The 20673-nt window shown below is 37.6% G+C and overlaps 2 protein-coding genes across 8 annotated transcripts in view; one reads left to right on the forward strand and one right to left on the reverse strand.

Moving 5' to 3' along the window:
• Positions 1–20673, forward strand: part of LOC139943900 (transmembrane protein 229B-like) — a 334157-nt gene that overhangs the window by 67219 nt on the left and 246265 nt on the right. The gene's annotated exons all lie outside the window — the stretch shown is intronic.
• The window catches only part of LOC139943771 (uncharacterized), an 85013-nt gene that overhangs the window by 61779 nt on the left and 2561 nt on the right, over positions 1–20673 (reverse strand). For all 7 annotated transcript variants that reach the window (XR_011786886.1, XR_011786889.1, XM_071940602.1 and 4 more), the window contains exons 3-6: positions 20345–20455; positions 1351–1467; positions 456–547; positions 42–151 (exon numbers count right to left, since the gene is read on the reverse strand). Coding sequence is in view for 5 of the 7 variants with exons in the window: in XM_071940602.1 (XP_071796703.1) it covers positions 42–151; positions 456–547; positions 1351–1467; positions 20345–20455 (430 nt within the window). In the remaining 2 variants the exon portion in view is untranslated. The remainder of the gene's footprint in view (positions 1–41; positions 152–455; positions 548–1350; positions 1468–20344; positions 20456–20673) is intronic.

The raw sequence follows: 20673 nt of genomic DNA on the forward strand, positions 1-20673 counted from the left end.
TAAGACACTGATATGACTTGTCATGAATGCTTCATACTAACCTTGTACATAAGGACCATCTTTTGGATGTTCTCTAACCTTCAATGTGTAATTGGTGGTATTGGATAAGGCAAGGAGGTCTCGCACTCTCTCATTGTAGATTTCTAAGTAGCTGTGGCAGAAAAAGGTTGAAGAAATATTATGGATTAATTCATCTTGTACAAATATGGTGACAGTTTTTTTTTGCTGTATTCTCAGCATTTTTTAGACACTGTATTCAGTGAACCTTTCTTATGTTGTTTTAATCTAACTTTTCTTTCTGAGCCTACCTTTATAAGTTAGTGCTTGCAGGTTCATGGGCCAGGACAATGACCCCAATCTGTCTGTATCCTCCAAGTAAAGATCAAACTTCCATTCCCTCATATCAAGATACCATCTTACAAGACACAAGTCGAACCAATATAAATGTACACTACCTGACTTCAATCTTGAAGGTAACACCGTGTTCTAGGTCATCCACCCTGCTGCACATTCCCTCACAGATCCTGGGTATCAGTCCTATATCCACCTGTGGTTGTCAATACCATATGAAACATTGGATTTAATTAATGCACATTAAAACATGTGTTCCATATTGTTGTCATAATACGCAATAGTGCCCTTAACAATTGCAGTTGTATACCCCATCAAGTACTTGGAAGTTTAGTTGTAGACAGTGCAGATATTGCATTCAAGTGGGGGAGTTCATCCCGGGGCTATGTGTTTTTAAAGGGCACTATCATCATGATTTGTTTACATGGAAAACCTGGGCACTGAACAATTATGAGGTTGGGGGGGGGGGGCATTTTTCCCGATTCCCACTCCCCTGTGCAAACCCCCACCAAGGAAAAAATAACACTGCATCTATTATCCCTTGACCTCATCTGTTTAGCTTTTGCCATTCGACCTTTCACTGTCCACCAGGGGTAATGGAAAAGCCCCTCTCTAGCAGTTATTCCCAAAGAATTAGCAATACCCAGGGTTTAACCACTAACCCCTTACGAATACCAGAGGTAGCTTTTCCCCAGGGTATGCCCATTTGCTGGGTAAGATCGGGGGTAAAGCGATCTACTGGCCATTATTCTTGTGGAATAGAGTAGTGTGAACAGGGCTCATTTGTTCAATGTCATTGGGGAAGGGGAGGGGGAACGCACCTGCTCATACCTGTTAGAATGAAATGTATTCGCAGAATAAAGGATCACTGGTCAGTGCTATGTTTTCTCATTATCACAATTCAAATATCACTAATGAGGTTACAATGTACATGCAAGTAAGCTGTACGGGAGCTGCCTTTATATCGACAGTGAAAGGATCTTCCGTCACTGTGCGTACCTCATCGCCCATCATTGTGTAGGTCTTCCCAGAACCTGTCTGTCCATAAGCAAACAGGCAGGCATTGTATCCACCGAAAGATGCATTCAGAACTTCTGTTCCTAGCTCTTGATATATCTGTAGAATAGAATAAAGAGAAAACAAATACAAAATTACATAAATGTACCAAAGAAAAAAAAATCTGAATAATAATTATAACACCATGTTCATGATTTACCCATCCCTTTTTCTCCAAACAGGGCCCAATTAAATAAAGTTGCTAAAGCACAAAAAGTTGCAACAAAATTAGGCTCACCATAACAAGTTTACCAGCCGAACTATGTTATGTGTACAATTTATGACTGTATCCTGCTCATTCCTACCATGGAGGTAGAATGTTTCTGCTAAGCAGAAAATTGTGTAGCAAAATATTCTGCTCAATGAAATTGGACCCAGGTTAACTGAAACTGTTACCAAACTGTTCATTTACAAAATATGGACAAGTTGGACAGAATTCTTACTGGTCCTCATTTGTTTTACTGACATTTGGCCAGCGGAACAAAATGATGTAGGCCTAATTGATAGGCCTTCAGTACATTTACAATAGCATGACATGGGCAGTCTCCATAGCACAAACACAAAGTCAGTACAGTGCCATCTTTCCCTACACAATCCATCTCTTAATGACAAAACCAAACACACACTTTCATTTACCATGTTCCCCTCAAAAGAAACAGGGATTTCTTATAACCTGATTGTACCCTACATGTGGTATGTCAACATGGAATGGTGGCAGGGTGCATTCGGAGAATGCTTGATCAATATTACCCTGGGGGTATGGTGGAGGAATGAGGGTGTCAAACATAATCAATACTGGGATTTTAGAGGATTTCACAAGATGCTGCTGGCATAATATTTACAGTTATCTCTACAATGTGTTTACTGTTTGAATAAATGCTTACTGTTTATGTACAATGTAAATGTGTTGTATCAAAACATTTTAGCTGGATCTCCTACGAGAATGTATAAATTACAGTCAAATGCATTGTGAATGATTACCAATTACATCAGCCCTCAGTTTTTTACAAACACAGGCAAGAAAGAACACTGGAAATGTCTTAATTCAATCTGTTTTTAAGAAGAATGTTAAACATTGCCTACTGAAGTCAATATAGTTATAAGACCCTCCAACACATTTGTTAGAAGCAGGAAAAAATTATTTTACTTTTGCATTCGGATGGCAAGCCAAGGCTCAAAAAGCATTGCTGTGCCTGCTAATTGATTGATTCAGTTGGATTTCTAATACTACACATCACTACTTATTTAACAAAAGTATAAAACAGTAGGATAATTTCTTTGCATAACAGTCATCCCCCAGCATCGTCCCTGCATTGCTTGCCAGTAAATAAATTAGGTTAGGGTTGACTTGGCCCCCTGAAAGAGTTGTATCAACAATTGTATACAGTTGTCATGACAACTGTTAAGGTTACTGATGGGGGTGACAGTGAAATGCAAGACCCCCTGCTGAACAATAGTCAACTCCTGCATTGAAAAGGAGCTTTGTGTAATAAATATCAATCCAGTTATATGGGCTCCATTTGATTTATTATGAGGATTAAGAATCCAGTGAAAGCAGTTGACGAAACGGTTGATCTCGATCCTACTTCATTTCAAAACCATGGCTTGGGCTCTGGCTCTGGCTCTGGCACCATTTGCCAGGTCAAAGTTCCATACCGAAAAGAAACACTTTCAAAACTACTGAAGGGGCCGAAGCTGGAGCCAAACCCAAAGGTTTCAAAAAAGGCCTATGAGCAGTGAAAACATGGCACAACAATTAATGGCACAAAATTCCCAAGAATTGTAGGTCATGATAGCGCCCCTCATGTTACTAGGCAGGGCTATTTAATGTAGCCTATAAATTCACTCATTTGTTAAATTAAAACAACAATTTTGAGGGAAAGATGGGAGAAGGGGGCAAGCAAGATGGGGGAGAGGAGCATGAGGGGCAAGGGTTCCAAGTAGGTGGATCCCACCCACCTGCCCCCTTGATGCCACGGTTTATGCCTCAGCGGAACCTCACCATGCACTGAGTAAATTAAGGTGCATTGATTTTTGTCTCCACATCAAAGTTTACAGTGCTTGTATTCGAGTTGACAGCTTCTAGTCATTGGTTACTTCTTCCATTGGTAAATCTTTGAGGTGGTGATACCAACTATTGACCCCTTGCACGCGCGTCACACGCGGCGACTGATGCCACGCTCACCATGTTGGTGGTCAATAGGTTTACGTATTAACGCCGCGCCGCCTAAAATGCGCACTTCTCTGAATAACACACATTGTCATTGACCACCAAAATGGCGCATCCAAGATTCATCTGATGATGACGTCAGGTGAATTGGGTCAATATCTAAAAAAGGCGGTGGCTACAGAAAGTAGTAAATGAATGGGCAGTAGTAAACTGGATCCAAACATTGATGGGTTTGTTTTATGATCGAATAGCAAATTGAATATATAGGGGGTAAAGCTATCATCTGCTTAGTAAAAGTGTGGTAAAGCTATAAAGTTTTCACAAGGATTTAACATAAAAACAACTGTATGAAGGTTGGCCTTGATAAGTCTACACCTGTAGGCTCTACCCAGTCAAGGTGGAAAAACCACAGTAAATGTAGGCCTTAATAACGACAAGATCAAAATCAATGAACTGTTCTTGGAACCACAGCAGTAATGTATAAATGTGGCTGGGTGTTACCCTTCCTACCAGTAACACATTTCAGTTCTAAAATTGGGATAACTTTCCATATGGCGCCACCACTTTTCCACTTATTTTTACAAAAAGGGATATATCAATCAGGTAAATTAGATACTACATTATTTCATATCGAATGAAAAAGTGGTGGCGCCATACGGAAACTTTTCCTAAAATTGTTTTGATATCTTTCGTAGATCTTCTTTCTTTTTTTTTCCATGACATGAATCCCTACTCACTGTGAATGAAGATGTGCTTTAATTTACCTAACCTGTAGAAATTTCATCTTCATTAGTCATCAAGTTTTGAGGGGAAAAAATCAGGAGAGTAGTTTAAACTCGTTGGCCAACATGCTAAAAGAAATTGTCTCCTGCTACAAAAATGATGTTTGTGACATTGTTTTACTCATTTGTAGAAACCTACAGCAACTCAGCATAAGTAAAGCTTTCTATCATTGTTATCTCCAAAACCAAAGTTTAATGTAAATCTGTGGATGTCGTGTTTTGTATGGTACAAAAGTACCCAAACCAAGCATATAACAGAGCAATAAATATCAACCAGTCAATAATGCACCCACAAGTTGTTGTTCCAACAAGCAGACAAAAGAGAAACCAATACACTGTTAGGTGTGATATACCTACAGTCATATATGTACATTTGTAATGTACATATGTTGTACCTGCTTGGCAGTTTTAATACATGTAGATCAATACCCCCAAGGCCAACAAGGAGGAACCTATGTCCCCTACAGGCAAAGCTCCTCAGCCTAGGACCCTAGGACTTATCACATGATAATAATCACTCCCAGTTGGCCCAAATGCCCTCAAGAGTCTCACCATGGTCTCACCATACAAACCAGGAAGACCTTTTGCTGTAATAGCCGTAGGGGTTTACATTGTATGTGATGAAAAGCCACAAAAGGCCTGAAAATTGTATCAAGTTGGGCAAATGGGAGTCTCACAAGGTTTGAGTACAGGCCCTTTAGGGTCGTTAAAGTGTCTGTATACTATCACAAAATAATCATGGAGGAAGCCACTCAACAACCAATTAGGACTATGGACCAATGAAGTACAATTACAAGTGTATGCCCTACATTAGCTTTAAACATACATTTTTAAACATATATTTTTTGACATGGTGTTCCAGGGTCCTTTTCAGAAGAACAACATTTCTATAAGGGAAATGGGAAATATTTATCTACATGTAGATGTTGCTTTTAAAACACTTTTTGTAACCGTAGTGGGACATCTCACAGCTTAGGGGCCATTCAGAACAATCAACATAAAAACAATTGACCTTTTTTTAAATATTTGTCTTGACCCACACACACCCACACCAAACTATGATTTTTAAATTTTAACAGACTATTAAAGGATTGCAAACTAGGCATTGATGCAGAATGCTTGACACATCTTTCCCACTTTCTATGATGATTTCATCAGTTAGCCTCCAAAGTTCTAGCCTATTCATGTTTCTAGTTCATTGACAAGTGAATGAACTCAAGTAAAACTGATGTGACATCATGGAAGCCTAATGTAATTCTACCTCTATGGTGACACCATGGAGGTAGGCACTGACAAGTTGACTCTTGGGTGCACTGTAAATAGCTCACACTGTTAAATTTTAAGGCATGTGTACAGTGCAGGTTGCAGGTATAACTTCATTCAGTTACTGTTTACTGTAGAGTGGGTGGCTTGCTGCCTCATTGCCCATAATAAGCACTGATCAATTGGGCATGAAGAGGTGCAGTCAAAACTTTGTAATATTAACCATGCCATTGCTACTGTTCAACTCATTGTGTAAACATCAGGACCAAATTTCACAAAGCCTGTACAAAGCGCAAAAACTTGCTCAGCACAGAAACAATCTTGCTTAGCTGGAACAGTTTACCGGCCAAAATTCCATGAAGTTTCAATGTTTCAACTGGTTTCCAAATATTTTTTTTGCTTAGCAAAGAACATGGATAAGCAGTGTTTTCTGCTTAACAGCTTTATGAAATTGCCTCCTGGTGTTATACAATTTTCTGTTAGAAGCTCCATACAATTCCCCCAAACTACGCACAACTGTTGTTGCTATAGTATTGGAGTTTAATTTGCCCACGTATTGTGCTGGGAATATCAAGCCCTCAGCCATAAAGTAAAAAACTTGGTTCTCCAAGTCAGAGATAGTAATGTTTACAAGTGCTACATGGAATTAGATTAATCGCAAGCCCCGTGACAGCATTGCGCCCTCTAATGTGGCTTAAACATGTAGTCTGTATGCCGAAGGACAGACTTGAAACAGAGTCTATTCTTCCTCCATGACAACACCAAGAGCTAAAGCCTGACAAGGCAAATAGAGCCTACAATACGAGAATCCATCTGTGTTAAGTAGGCTGACCCTGGTTCGGCTACTTGATACAAGTTCAATGTTCAATTAGTTGTTTCGCTGACAACACATCATCCTCCAGTTCTGGTTCAACACAAAACAAAAAAACAGTCCAGTATCTCAACTTTTAGAAACTTCTTCACCTGCCTACGCAGAATGCGCCTGTGATGTGTTTACGTTGCGTTTCAATCCAGTCCAGCCTCTTCAGTAGACTGGTTAATCAATTACCAGTGAACAACTTGATGGGTGCCACTCTGGACAAGGAAACATTTTAAAATTTTACTGAACAACTGTTTTAAATTTTAGAACATGAAGTTGCTGTGCAGCGATCCGTAATAAGGTGTCACTTTCAACTTTCATAAACTGATCTCCCCCAAGATATTTAGATGCTCCATGTAAAGGATGTATTTGAAACTGTATACCACTTTTTACCTCCATACCCATGCATCAGTGATGTGTTTGCAGAGTGTCCAATCACTTCAACTGACAGCTAAATAATTTACCAGTGCAGAACTGGTTGGAAAGGCATATTACTGATGGCACCAAATGGCGCCAAGCAGAATTTAGAACACTCATTGCAAATTAACAGTGATAGTCAGTACCCCCTCCACTATTCTGCAAGGAAAGGTAGCAAAACAAGCAATGCAGTTTTTGTTTTTATAAAGGAGAATATATTTGGGATTTGGGAAATATAAACTGTACAATGAACGTACTTTGCAGATATACAATTAGCCTCGTACTATAAATCGTCATAAGTGTTTATTGTGTGACACTAGCAGTTAGCTCAGAAATTCAGGACAGATACTGACGCTGATTATGATCAGAGTATGTTATGTTATTTCACAAGATCAGGGCTGCAGTCTTTTGGGTTTTCCTCAAACTTGAGTCCTTAAGATCCTTTGCAGGACCTCAATAGGACTATAAGACATGAAGAAAATGCATCTCATTCCTACATGTACAGATGGAATGGGTTTGGCTGCATCATCCGACAGATGTGATTGCTTCAGCAGACCCTTGAGAAATATCCTCTCTGGTTTTAAATTAGTTGCGATAACATAACCCTCCTTCCGACGGCAAGGAGGGTTATGTTATCGCAACTAGTTTAAATACTCTAAATGTCTGTTGTAAACATTCAACAATATACTTGAATCACAAAAATTTCACAAACATGTAGATTACAATTTCGAAGATATCAAAACAATAATATCAAGTAGATTTGTCATGTTAGCTGGGTATGGAGCAAGGAAAATATTATTTGGAAGAATGTATATTGGAAGGAATATGTAATATATGTAAGGAATATAATTATTTCGAAGGAATATTTATTACTTGTAAGGAACGTATCATTTTGTACTTGTTTTGATTACGCTCAGAAATACGTATACATATCAGTCAGACGATGTTGAAACCAAAAAAAGAAACTTGTTTTTATTTTTCTATTACATTACCATTTAATTTGCTCGGACGGAAGTGCCTAACAATACCAATTAAAATGTATGCATGGGGTTTTTTTTCACTAAAGCTGAAACCATTGGTGTACTGCCTACTAAGTAATTTTAATGACATTTCAGCCCAACAGTTTTATTTACACATTCCATAAAAACTAAGAACTGGGATAAGTGTACAAACAGTGCTCATCCAAAAACCATGGTTGTACCAGTCCTTCATAATATTGTCTTAAAAAAATAGATAATTGGAATAAAGTTTCTTCTTGAAATGAAATTTAGTTTCCTCTACAATAAACACAATGTTGGACTCCTCCTGACTTCCTTTAACCTTTAACAGTCTTGGATAAGTTTTCCCTACAAGGGCTGACAGAAACTGCCATCCTGGACTTGGTCTAATGGCATGAAGGAAGACAATATTTGATTCTCAACAACAAGAGAGAGTGATTTTCAATGGACCATATATTGGTACTGTCAAACAGCAAGCCTGGTTTTCATTTAGACAGTTAGAAACTGGAAACCAAATAACTGACATAAGACACATGCCTAATACATTCATCAGTTGGCCCTCTATTTCAATTGATCATCAGAAGAAGGAACACAATAAAGAAAACAGGATGACAGACTTTGACTGTCCTAGTTTCAGAGACCTTTCTTGAATTGTTTTCATCTGGATCAATGTTGTTTAAACCACCTATTACCAACTGTTCCAGTCCTGAATATAACCCTTTCATCGCTCATTGTTGGTGCTTTACAAACGGCTTTTGCTACCCAGTAGAAAACCTAGGAGGTAAATCAATGTGAGCGCTTTCATAGGCTGCTGATTACCCCAGCAAATCAATAAACCTTAAGGTTGGGGTCCTGGGCTCCAGTGGGTGGTAGGGTGAAGTATGAACTACATCTTGTAAGGTTATGGACCTCTGTGAAATGACAACAGAGAGTTGACTCAACTCAACAGGCTGGCATCCATTATTCAGTGGAAATGTGAGCCCTTCTGTCAAGCTCTGCTGGAGAAATACTGTCTCATGTGCATAACACTTCATAGTTCAAGGTTTCCAACATATTGGACTAGTGAGAATATTAGAAGAAAAACAGAATTAGATACATAGCAAACTGCTTACCACAACAATTACCTTTAGTGTAAATGCAAAAGTTGTTTTAATGACCTGAAGTTTCAAGCCTACTCAGAGTCTCCCACACAGACTAAACTGGACTTTTTAAAGTTTACTCCTCTTTACAGCTATGTACAAAAAGATCAGTAATTGAGAATTGTCTGACCATAGTGTGATTTTAAAGTAAACAAATCATCACCTGATTGTTACTCTCAGTGCTGTACAGGTATTTGTTAAAAATTGTTTCACACAAGAATTGCGCCAAATTTAAATTAATCTTTTACCATTGCAATATTACCCTCTATTTGCTTTAGGTGTGTCTTTCCACAACTAATATTTGCTTTGAAAGCCTCTCACTAGACATGGGGAAATGTACCATGATGATACACTTGGTTCAACGTAGCGCATACATGATGAGGCCATAACAGTAGTGAGAAACCATAGTATAAACACTAGCTGTTGAAACTTAAGTGAAACCAAAGAGTATACATTAATGCCGAAACATAACACAAGAGTTCATATGAGGAGGATGCTCTTGCTTTCTGATTGTTTATGGGTTTTTTATATCAAGTAATATACACAAGGGAAACTTATGAACAAATCAAAGTTGGAGAAAAGAGGGTGGCTAAGTGACCTAGATAATGTTCAAATTATTCCGCTAATACACACGTTACAACACAACAGGAGACTTTTGAGCCGCTAGCGGCAGCAGGCATAGTGGACCGTTTTTTGCAGCTGCGCAAGTAAGTCTGAGCAAGTAAGTGCACTACTTGCGAGAACTGTGAAAAAGGACCGACCAAAAGTCTCCCATTTGAAAATTTTTGCAAAATTATCTGATCATTAAATGTCTTCCACAGTTCAGAATCCAAGTATTACAGTTTCCCGTTTAATGATAACGTTATCAATGTAAACCACAAGGGAAACTGATAATGATAATGTTGTATGGGTGAAAACATTACTCTTCATGTGGAAAGACCATGGATCTTCTTCTTAAAAACAGGCACGTATGTCAGGTCTTTCCTGATCGTAGATACTGTCTGTTTAGTCAATGGCATTTAGCAAACATCTCAAAATCCAAGCTCGTAATGTGCTCAAAGATTTCGAATAGTGTACATATTCCAGTCCATATTCCACTTTGCATATCACTATCAGACTTCACAAATTACTCCCACATCTACATTACATATGTTTACAAATGATTGTTCACTCTTACTAAAGTCAGTTATGAAGAAACAATACTTGGTTGCATATGACCAAATGCACCATGCAAGAACGACAAAAGTCAAATTTGGGATAATAATTAAAACAAATCAGCCCTTGTTAAATCAGAATTACCACCGTCTGTGACAATTTGAAATACTTCATCGCTTCACTGTCATATGTATCAGATTTCTTCTTTGCCCTTTTACAGGTTCAACCTTTTCATTTTTTGATACTTAAATATTGAGACAAGAAGAGCCTATTAAAGAAAAGATACCGATTACACCTTTCAAATAGCTTTCATTTTTGGACAAATTGGTAGCTCTGCTCATTCTTCACATTTCCAAATTTGGGCCTAGGGCTGGCTTGATGGGAACATTCATGGGGCCTGCTGACAGTGGTGCCTGGGACTGGTATTGCATGATGAACACGGTCAAAGCTCAAGGTCTGGAAAAATTGTGACTCACTGAAATTAAATCCTGTTTTTTTTAGCAGGATTTATATTTCAAAACGGATCATGGATGTTAGTTCTACATAAAAACTCCCCTCAAATCCCAAACAGACAGACTGATCAGTATTAAAGACAAAGAACTTTGAGCTTTCATTTTTATTGTTATTTGAACTGTAAAAAAAAGACATGTATACAAAAATGTTTTTCCAAGCTACACCACAAATATATGGTTTTTAAAACCACCACATTTTATGTAGTGAAAATTTAAAAAAAATAACTGAAAACCACACTCAGGGTTCCAGTTAATTAATTGGGTTTACCTTTAAAAGGTAATGCCATTTTTAATCTGCAAAGGAGTATTTAAGATTATCAGGCTTTTTTATTATTCTTCTTCACTTTTTTGAGTAAGCTTAAATATCAAGGACCTTCTTTGTTCCCAGATGGCAGAGGAAGATTCAGCTACATGTAATAAGCCTTTTCGAGGTATGGCGGACGTAATACAAATGTCGGAGTGCACTGTTTGGGTTGGGTGTATGATACACACAAATTTACCCAAACCTTATAATGTTGTAGCATTGTGTCCGCCATTTCTCAAAAAGGCTTATTCCATCAATTTCCCTCATTGCTGGAAAAAACTCATTGTCAAAACAAACCAGGGAAAACACTGGTGACACTGGGGCCTCTTCCACAACCAAATAAGGTCTACTGTTTATCTCTTTCAAGAAGATACATCAGTCTCGATGATGACATATCCGGTGAACTTTCACAAAGATGGTTGGATGAGAAAGTAATTGAGCTATCCCGGTGCCTGGAAGCTGTGTGCATAGGAATGATGGTAAATCATTTACTACATGAAGTAGACTTGTGGACAAGTCGTTAATGGTCTGCCGCGGTGAGATAGTCGAGTTGTGGCGGTGCTCTCGCGAGATCACTGCTCTTCGCGCGAATTGTTGGTTGCCGACTTTTAATAATGGGAATGTAGTTGTGGAAGCATTATGCTCGCAGGGCCAGCAGTCTCATGAGAATACTGCATGGGAATCGCGGGGAGATTCGGAACGCTATCACCGCGACAGACATTTAACAACTATACATAAGGAGGACTGGTTGGGGGTAGATTTCATCCAAGTTGGGTTTGATGACATGACAGTATTGATGAGAAGGAAACTAAGAGGAGTGTGTATGACACTAGATCTCGATGGGATTATCACAAAATGATTCCCATCCCATCTGTTTAAAAGATCTTAAGCATCCTGATCTACTGGTTTTAATCAATAATAACCGGCAATTTCATAGTTCAATTTCATAGTTCAATTTCATATTCTTATGAGAGTACTCTCTTGTATGTCACTTATTACTGGGATGGTTCAAACTTTACTGTGGTTCAGCCATTATTGTTTTTAACCAGTCTAATCAGTGTAACCACATTGAGGCTGGAAGGGCAGAAAAGTCTGGTCCCTTTGAAGTGCAGTGGGAGTCTATTCATTAATTTCTGTTAAAAGACTGAACATGACACAGACAATAAGTGCTAAAAGTTCTACAAGTAAGACTTGAATTCATTCATTCTACACTTAACTGATTTCATTCTCTGGAACTACATGTACAATGTAAGCCTGACGCCACTCGTCCTAGAGGTTGTCCCAAAATGACCTTGAAATATTTCACAGCGGCTGACAGTAAAACTGATCTAAGTAACATCAACTTGATGCAGGGTATCATCAGGACATAATCTTTCAAATATTACAGAATGTTTCAATGCGTAGTTATAACCACCTCATTAACGCATAACATCAGGCAATTTTGTTTGCCATGAGTCAAAGAACTGTTGACAAATTCCACAATTCGGTATGTTTATTGTACAGTTCTGTGTGGTAAAAATCAAGCAAAATGCGTTAGTCTCAAAAATATGAGCTTGTGAAATAACAATTTAAAAAGTAACATGTAGGCCATGTAACATCATTTTTTAAGAATTTAAAAAGCTTGAACAAATTTGAATTTGTAAAACAAATGCACTGCAGTGGTGAAATAATCTCTTAATTTTTGGTTATGGTGAACCCCAAAATGGTGTGTATTTGCTTTGTTACAGAGTGAATTTGTGTGCATTTTTGTGCATTTGACATACATGTTAAATGCAGAAACAGCTTTTATCTGAGAAATTGAGATAAAATAGACAATTTAAGTCGATCCTTTGGACTTTGCTACTGGTCTACATTTCTTTGACTAAATATTACCAATCTGTGTAAATACTATGTATTGTGAGAGCAACAGAGCAAACTACCATTCACAAGTGGATTTGATGTACTTCCACAGGTCAAATGCACTTTGGTTATTCAGCTTAAAGGGGTATAGATGTGTGGCATTTAATTTTTGGATGGAATGGGGTTAACTTGGTACCGGTGGTAAAGTTTCAGCATTCCTTCATGATAACTTCCCATCCTTTATTTTATTATAATGATTTAAATTTTATATCAGTTTTATACAAACAGAAGAGGACAACATAAAACAATTTCAATGCATGACATTTCACCTAATAAATGAAAAAAACAATGCCTCCTGAAGGATTGAAAACCAAAAATGCACACAAATAAATAACTACTTTGGTTTGCTCTCCAAGAAGTTTCAGAACTAAGAAAATCAGGAAACATCAGTCTAGACACATATTCTTGGTCAGAACGTGGTTGTAATGTAACAAAAAGTTTTTCTAACGAAATTGGAAAATACATACCGGTACCTATTCAACTATGAGTCAAGTCATCCAAGATAAACTGGTAGCATTAATTTATAATATTTTACCGGGGGAAAAGCACTCACCGGTGACTGAACCCATCTAATGGAATTGGCTAATGCTTTTCAGTCATAAATTGTTATCCTGTTACAATATTTATATTAATCTCTTAATTGTATTTCAGATATATCATTATAAAGGCTTGAGTCACTGCTTTATGATCAAGTGTGACAGTCTCATAAAATAAAGTAATGCAATGTAGATCATCATAGCCAACATTTATTACTTTAGTGACAATATATTACTGGTTTTCCTAAGAACACAAATTTAGAAGTGGCATTTCCTTCAGCACAGTCTGTTATTTTAGGCCTCTGAGTGGTCAGTTTTTATTATCTAAGTGTTCAAGCTAATTATTGGTAGCCATTGGTTGATTTTAAAACAGGCATTATCGACCCTTTGGGAACAAAATTGTATTGAGCATAAGGGCCAACACATATTATAGCCTTAATTAGTTTTTCCAGGCTAATTTAACAACAACAATTTTACTGGTTTTTGAGAGGGCCATAAAAGCAAGAAAAAGAAGACTTCAGCAGAAAGAACTGTTTAATCAAAACTATTGGCCATTCTGGACCAAAATTTTTGATGTTTGGCTGAAACCCGCTGAATAGGAGTTAATGCCCACGAAGGAATTGACTCCCCAAATGGCAGAAATTGTTGACATTGTGCGGGGTACATTCCATATCAAGCAAGGATTTTTATAATATGCGATATGGCACAATACAAGCGCATTTAAACGTTAAGTCTGTGTTGGGCAAAAAACATTGTTTATGTTTTCTTATTTCCAAGTGTTAGACATATAAATTCACTAAAATTTGTACCAAGAATGTTTACATGTGTCATTGACACAAAAGTATAAATTTAAATTAATGCATTCAATAGTGTATTTTATGCACTTATTTTGTCATGTCATTACTCCTACACCTAACCATCAACATCAATCAAATAAGCAGGGTTTACTTCATTCTTGGTTCATTTAGTGGAGATAACGGTACAAATATCAATAAGTTTGAGTACAGAAATATCGATTGCTGCATATTGACTAGTGCCGACAACACAAACACTAATTATTGCACTATGCAGAGTGAGACATTTGTAAGATAATTAACATTTTCACTGTCAAGTAATGTAACAGCTGCCCTATGGAAAGTGCTGCAGTATGAATTTTCTCTAGTTCATAAAATATGTACACCATGGATTTATCAGTGCATTGTACTCCAATAAAACTCGGCTCCCTTTATGTCAGTATACCACTTACAGCAGTGTGTACGTAACCGGAATTACACACACAGTACTGGTACTCACGCTTCGGGATCCGTTATTCAACAGTTTTCAGTTTCCACACAAACTGTATACCGCATTGACCTTGTCACTATGACAACGTAAACACCTGTCAATATTCAAAAAAAGCCTTTTAATTTATTAGCTGGAAGTGCAGTAAAAACAGTTGACCTCCAGCATTTAGAGACTCTTAACCACTGACACAGACTTTCAGACAGCAGTGACTGTTATTATTATGTTTTGGCTGACATAATAACAGCAAACACACCTAATAAAACAAGAAGAACAGGACTAGTGCACTGGGATGCAATATGAAAGATAGAAATTAGTTCACTCTCCATCTCCCTCATTATTTGCACATCTGAGTAAACCCACTCTTTACAAGACCTTGAATTAATTTCCCTTTTTTCCAATTGCATTATCTCCCTTCCTAATCTAATCCCCTTTTTTAAGCCTGCTACAAGCTGTGCATTTTGACAATGGCAACTCCTGATGACACACTAAAGGGTGAGGTTGGATCAAGGGGATTCATTCTGCTCCCCAGAAGAAGAAAAAAACGGTCAGTCGCACTCGCTCACTACACTGAACATCTGTTAGGCTGTCTTTAGAGGGGATTTTCAACTGATACCATCTGAAGCAAACTAGATCCCCTACTTCTGGAGAAAGACTTTAAAATTTAAAGCTTATGGGATGGATCTTCAACACTCCCAATTGGTCATTCTTAAATGCTTAAAATCGTTAAAGCTTACTACCCACCCATATTCTTCTAAATTCACCTGCAGGGTTAATGGTTTTTGCTCTCTCTGGTTTTGATTTCGCGAGTACACACAACAGTTCCTCAAAGCAAAATACAGGCTAAATATACATAATTTACATAACATGCAATGAAGATGTTTACTAACAGTAAATACAGGCCATCAAACTCATGCTACTCTGAGATTAATGAGTTACTGTCAACACACCGCTGAGTTATTGGTACCTGTAGGTATGCCAACCTCATGGGAATTGTGTTTGGCAATGTACTTTTGTAAATGCCCTTTCTGAAAGTACTTTTACGGGGGTTACTGCTGAGAAAAACTGAGAAATTCTTATAATTTCATCTCTTCCAAGGGTGAATGAGCCATTAATTTGTAAAATGACTGTTGAACCATGGTGAAAGTTTATTCCTCCACGGCTGACCTGTCTAGATGGTAATATTTCTGGAGCCAGTCTCTACTCATCTTCATTGTCAGAGGCAAAGTGTCTTTTCTATGGATCGCCGCTTTCATCTGTTAGAAAGAGGAGTCTGGAATGAGACCCAGACCGCCCAGTGTGCTCTTGATGTAATTGAACACAGCATGGTGCCGGGCATTCATATGGAATTTCATAGAGACTTCATATTCAGGATGTATGGCCAGGAGGCCTGTTTACCACTCTCTGAACAAAGAAACAGACCACTCTAATGTGGTTGTACTAGCCAATTTGATGCTCCTCACAGTTATCTCAAAACATTTATGAATGGATTATAAATAAATAGGGAGCAGATGCTTTTTGTCAGTGTTTATTTTCAGATAGATTGTGAACAATACTCATTGATCAAAATGCACAGTCCACAAAGGTTTTACAGTATGTAGGCCTTTCATGTTTTCAAATCTAGAATTCCTTTGATGTACTTTTAAAAATTGTATGAAAAAAAAAATACTATAAAATTCATAGGCCTCATGTAGCATGTTCCGTGGTAAAATGCTTAAATTTAGAATGCACATTTTTAAGTTGCCACCCTAGCCTATCAAAATTTATCCTTTTCGAGGGATTTAGCAAAAGCAGTCTTTAAGAATTTTAGGCAATATCATCGCTAACCCCCACCAAGCCAATATGAGGACAATAAATGATTCAGATGCCAAACTTAACATTTTTCGAACAGCAATTCTGTAAAGGACTTTTGCAGCACCCATAGCAACAGTAAACACTCTTTAAAATGCCCCCTTTTGTACTAAGTACACTGGTTTGTCAAGTCAAATTTAAAGTCCAGTCCTATTAAACCGTTAGGGCTTGACCTTCAAAATTTACACAACCCTTGTGTGCACTTGCAATTGAAACAGAGTTAAGTATTTGTTTTGTGTGGACTGGACACAGCCCTGCATACATAATGCTCTTGGAAGAAGGGCAAGCGTACATTGTAACAATGGATACTTCTTGGGAGAACTAAAAGCAGGCTTGTACATGTTTGCTTCGGTTTTGAAAGGGAATAGGGCACCAAGGCATTTTCTCCTTAATAAAAGGCACGCTATGAGAAAATTGTAAATTTCTACTGGACAAATTTACCCAAACCCAATGAAGTATAAGGCCTGCAAAAGTGTGCTATTTTCATAATTCAACAAATCTTTGATAAATTTGAATTTACATTTTCCATCGCTTTTAACTGTTAATTTCTCAATTTGTATGTTCCCACAAATGGGACTACACAGTTTCAGGGCTGATACGTCATTCTTGTCGGGCAAGTAAGTTTTTCTAAAGAGGATACTTTCTTTTTTGCAACATTTCAAGGGACATTGAGGCAAAGGCCAGGGGCATGAAGGTAGTGTTATTCTTTCAGAAATTAAGGTATGGGCCTATGGAAATAAAATGGTATAGTGTGTCATTGAATCATCTACTCTCCGAAAAGAGTCAAATGATGCAGTATAATTTTGTGCACATGTGCACTTTATAACAAGATCAAAATTTAGCATCAATGATACAATCTTCAACCATGGTTTGTCCATGGAGGTAGACCTCCATGGTTTGTCATTGGCTCCTATGTTAGCAACCTGCTCCTACTTCAATTGTAAACCAATTAACTTATTTACATAACTAATAAATATTGAGTAATCTCTTGCTTACTGTGGTTACGGAACAAACAGCTTTAATGATAAGCTTGTAATAGTTGACACGCTTTTGGTTCTATTAATTGGATACTTGTCTCCATTGCTATAAAAGTTTGAGCTACATGTATCATATGATATCACCGATCCTACATGATTCATGAAGTTACAAACGGATTACACTGATAAAAACATGGGATCTAACCTAGACCTTTGTTAGTGATGGTTCGTGACATTGGATTGACTAACGACACAGTGACCTGAATGAGAGATACATAGCGACTGTACACACTTTGTTTGCAATCTCATAGTGAAGTGAATCTAACTATAATAAGTGCTAAACAATTATGTGTACACAGTGGGTTATCTTGAGCTTACATGCATAAAGAACATGCTGAATCATGTGTGACATGCTCTTCTCTTGAAATAATGTGTACAGTTATACCCAGGTTTCTTTTTAAAGCTCCATTGGTAAAAATAAAAGTCATAGTGTTCAAAACAAAACTTTTAAAACAACCTGTACAAATTTCACTGAATGAGTGCAGAATTGTATGCATATTTTGTTTTGCACTTTAAATTGCCTAGCTACGAGATATAAACAGGTATAAAATATTTGGTCCTCCTTTGGAAAAAAAAGGAAAAGCATTTTAATTGAGAAAAGGAGCTTGCCTATAAGATGTACACATGGTAATGGTATAGTAGGTTTGTTTTTTATGCTAAAACAAAAATTAACCTGATATCTATGAGGGCAAAAGAATCAGTATGAGATTAAAGTAGGAAGAGTATCATGCCTGCATAAATAAGAGCATTCAAGAACTAACTAACTTTCAGGAACAAAAATTAACCAATTCTCAGGGCGTACACCAGCTCTAAGCTCTTCAAATTACAAGTTATCCATTCTTTAGTATTCTGAAGATTGCCAATGCAACTCTCGTGTTGTCCCTAGTCTCTAGTGTGCACAGAGTCTCTAATTATTTATTTAGGGATCGTTTAATTTACAGTCCTTGAACTTCAAACTGGCATTGGCTGAGACATATTAAATGACCCAATGCAGCAATTTCAATTTGTTTTAATGGAGTGCCCTTTATCAAGGTGAATTTTAAATTATGAATGTGATTGCTACAATAGGCTTCAAGAATGCAGTGTCAGTGAATCTGTTGGGTTTTTTAAAATAAAAATTAACCTTTGGTAAATAAAGCAATAAAGTGATGCAGTATTGATGTGTTTGTTGCAAGAAATTGTAGGCCGTGTCTCCTTTTAAAAAAAATGTTGATTCTAGCATGAAAGTGGGTACATCTGGGCTATTTTAATCCATAGATTAGGATTCAACATTTTGGCACTGTGAAACAACCAGGGTCCAATTTTATTGCGCTGCTTATCAGCCGATTTTGTGCTTACTGCACGATTTCCATTTCATAGCGCTGCTAACCGTAAGCAAACGGAAAAGGCATGCTAACCTTCCGGCGCTTACCGCACGAAAATAAATGACGTCACAATGCAAATCCATGGTGAACGCGCAATATGGCCGCCCAATTTTTCTGCTAACCTGTGAAATACGCTTGCACCTTAGCAAAAAATTTCTCCTACAGTAAGCCTGAAAATTTGCTTACCGTTAAGCAGCGCTAGGAAATCAGGCCCAGATTGTATATAATGTTGGTGTGCAGGCAATGAACAGTACATTCTGGGGCAGATTAAATGGAAATGTGCAAACCCATCTCAAGCCTGTATGCTTCGTTTTTGAAAGGACAAGGGCACCCAGGCATTTTCTCTGCGGTCAAAGGGCAGGCACCCTATGAGGAAATTGTAAATTTCTGCTGGAGCACTTCAAGGGCACCAAGGCAATGACCAGGGGGCATGGAGGCAATAGCCTTCATTGCCTCCGTGAAGTTATCAGGCCTGCCATCTTCGATCTATGATGAAGACGACTAGTTCAATAACCACCCAAAGAAACAATGGGTTCTGCAATTCAGTTCAGTAAAGGGAAAACTACAAATCTACACAGTCCTTATATTTGTTTAAAATTTCCAGAATGAGAATCTCACTTCCCAACACTACGTATTGATGACAAACTAGATTAGTACAAGCATCTGATCAACATTAATAAAATTATAAGTTATCTACTGGTACAATAATTGTCTAGCCCTAGGGGGTACCAGGGGTTGATGACAGTGATGAACTAGACATCAGAAGTTGTAAACCATAGACTGGCACTTAGCCAACCTTAGATGCCATCACTGCCTGAATGGCAGGACACGCCAGCTGACAGCACATATCAAGATGGAAAACCCCCAGTGCTCAGAAGGTAAATCCCAGTAATGAGCTATGCTATTTAAAGATGTATGATAGCATGCAAACAAGATGTTCACATTCTCATTGTGTACTGTACACTGGTGCCTGGGGACTGGTTGATCGCAAGCCCAGAAAGTAAATAACTTTAAAGCCATCTATGAACAAAGCAGAGTTCCTCTCCCAAAATATAATAGGTTGGTTGTCCCTCAATTAAGGTTTTATACCATAAAATGTATAACTATCTGTCTCCCTCCTATTTTAAGACTTAGTTGTATAGTAAAACAAAGTAAATTGCACTGAACCAACTCATTTCTTAACCTTTACAAATTTGATACAGGCACAGTGCTTTTGTAATCAATAAAAATGTATACAACAAACTCAAAGTTCTGTAAATAATTCCTTGGAGGTTTGTATTAAGTTTGCCTTCAATTTATTGGACACAGAACCACATAAAGCATCAATCTGACAAAAAGGAAAACACTGTACTATACAAAATATGACTCACCAGCTCCTGAGATGCATAGTTATCTGAGTGTCTGTCTACCGAGTTATAGCAATGATCAAATGAGTAGTTCTTGACTCGCTCCCTGTTTCTGTCACCCTCGGAGCTGTGGATCTGAGAATTTCCATACGTACAATTAGAGCAACACTATCTTTGTTTCTGTTATAAGTCTAATCATACAAAGACTTTTCTTTGTTATAATTGGTTTCCATTTATAATTTATGACCAACCTTTTATGAAAGAATTATTTTATTTACCATTCGTTTTTCTACAAACTTAAGCTCAGAAACCTTAAATTTGATTTAGGATATGAAACGTTTGTTAGATCGAAA

Source organism: Asterias amurensis, chromosome 1 (assembly GCF_032118995.1).
Source record: "Asterias amurensis chromosome 1, ASM3211899v1".
Classification (NCBI taxonomy): domain Eukaryota; kingdom Metazoa; phylum Echinodermata; class Asteroidea; order Forcipulatida; family Asteriidae; genus Asterias; species Asterias amurensis.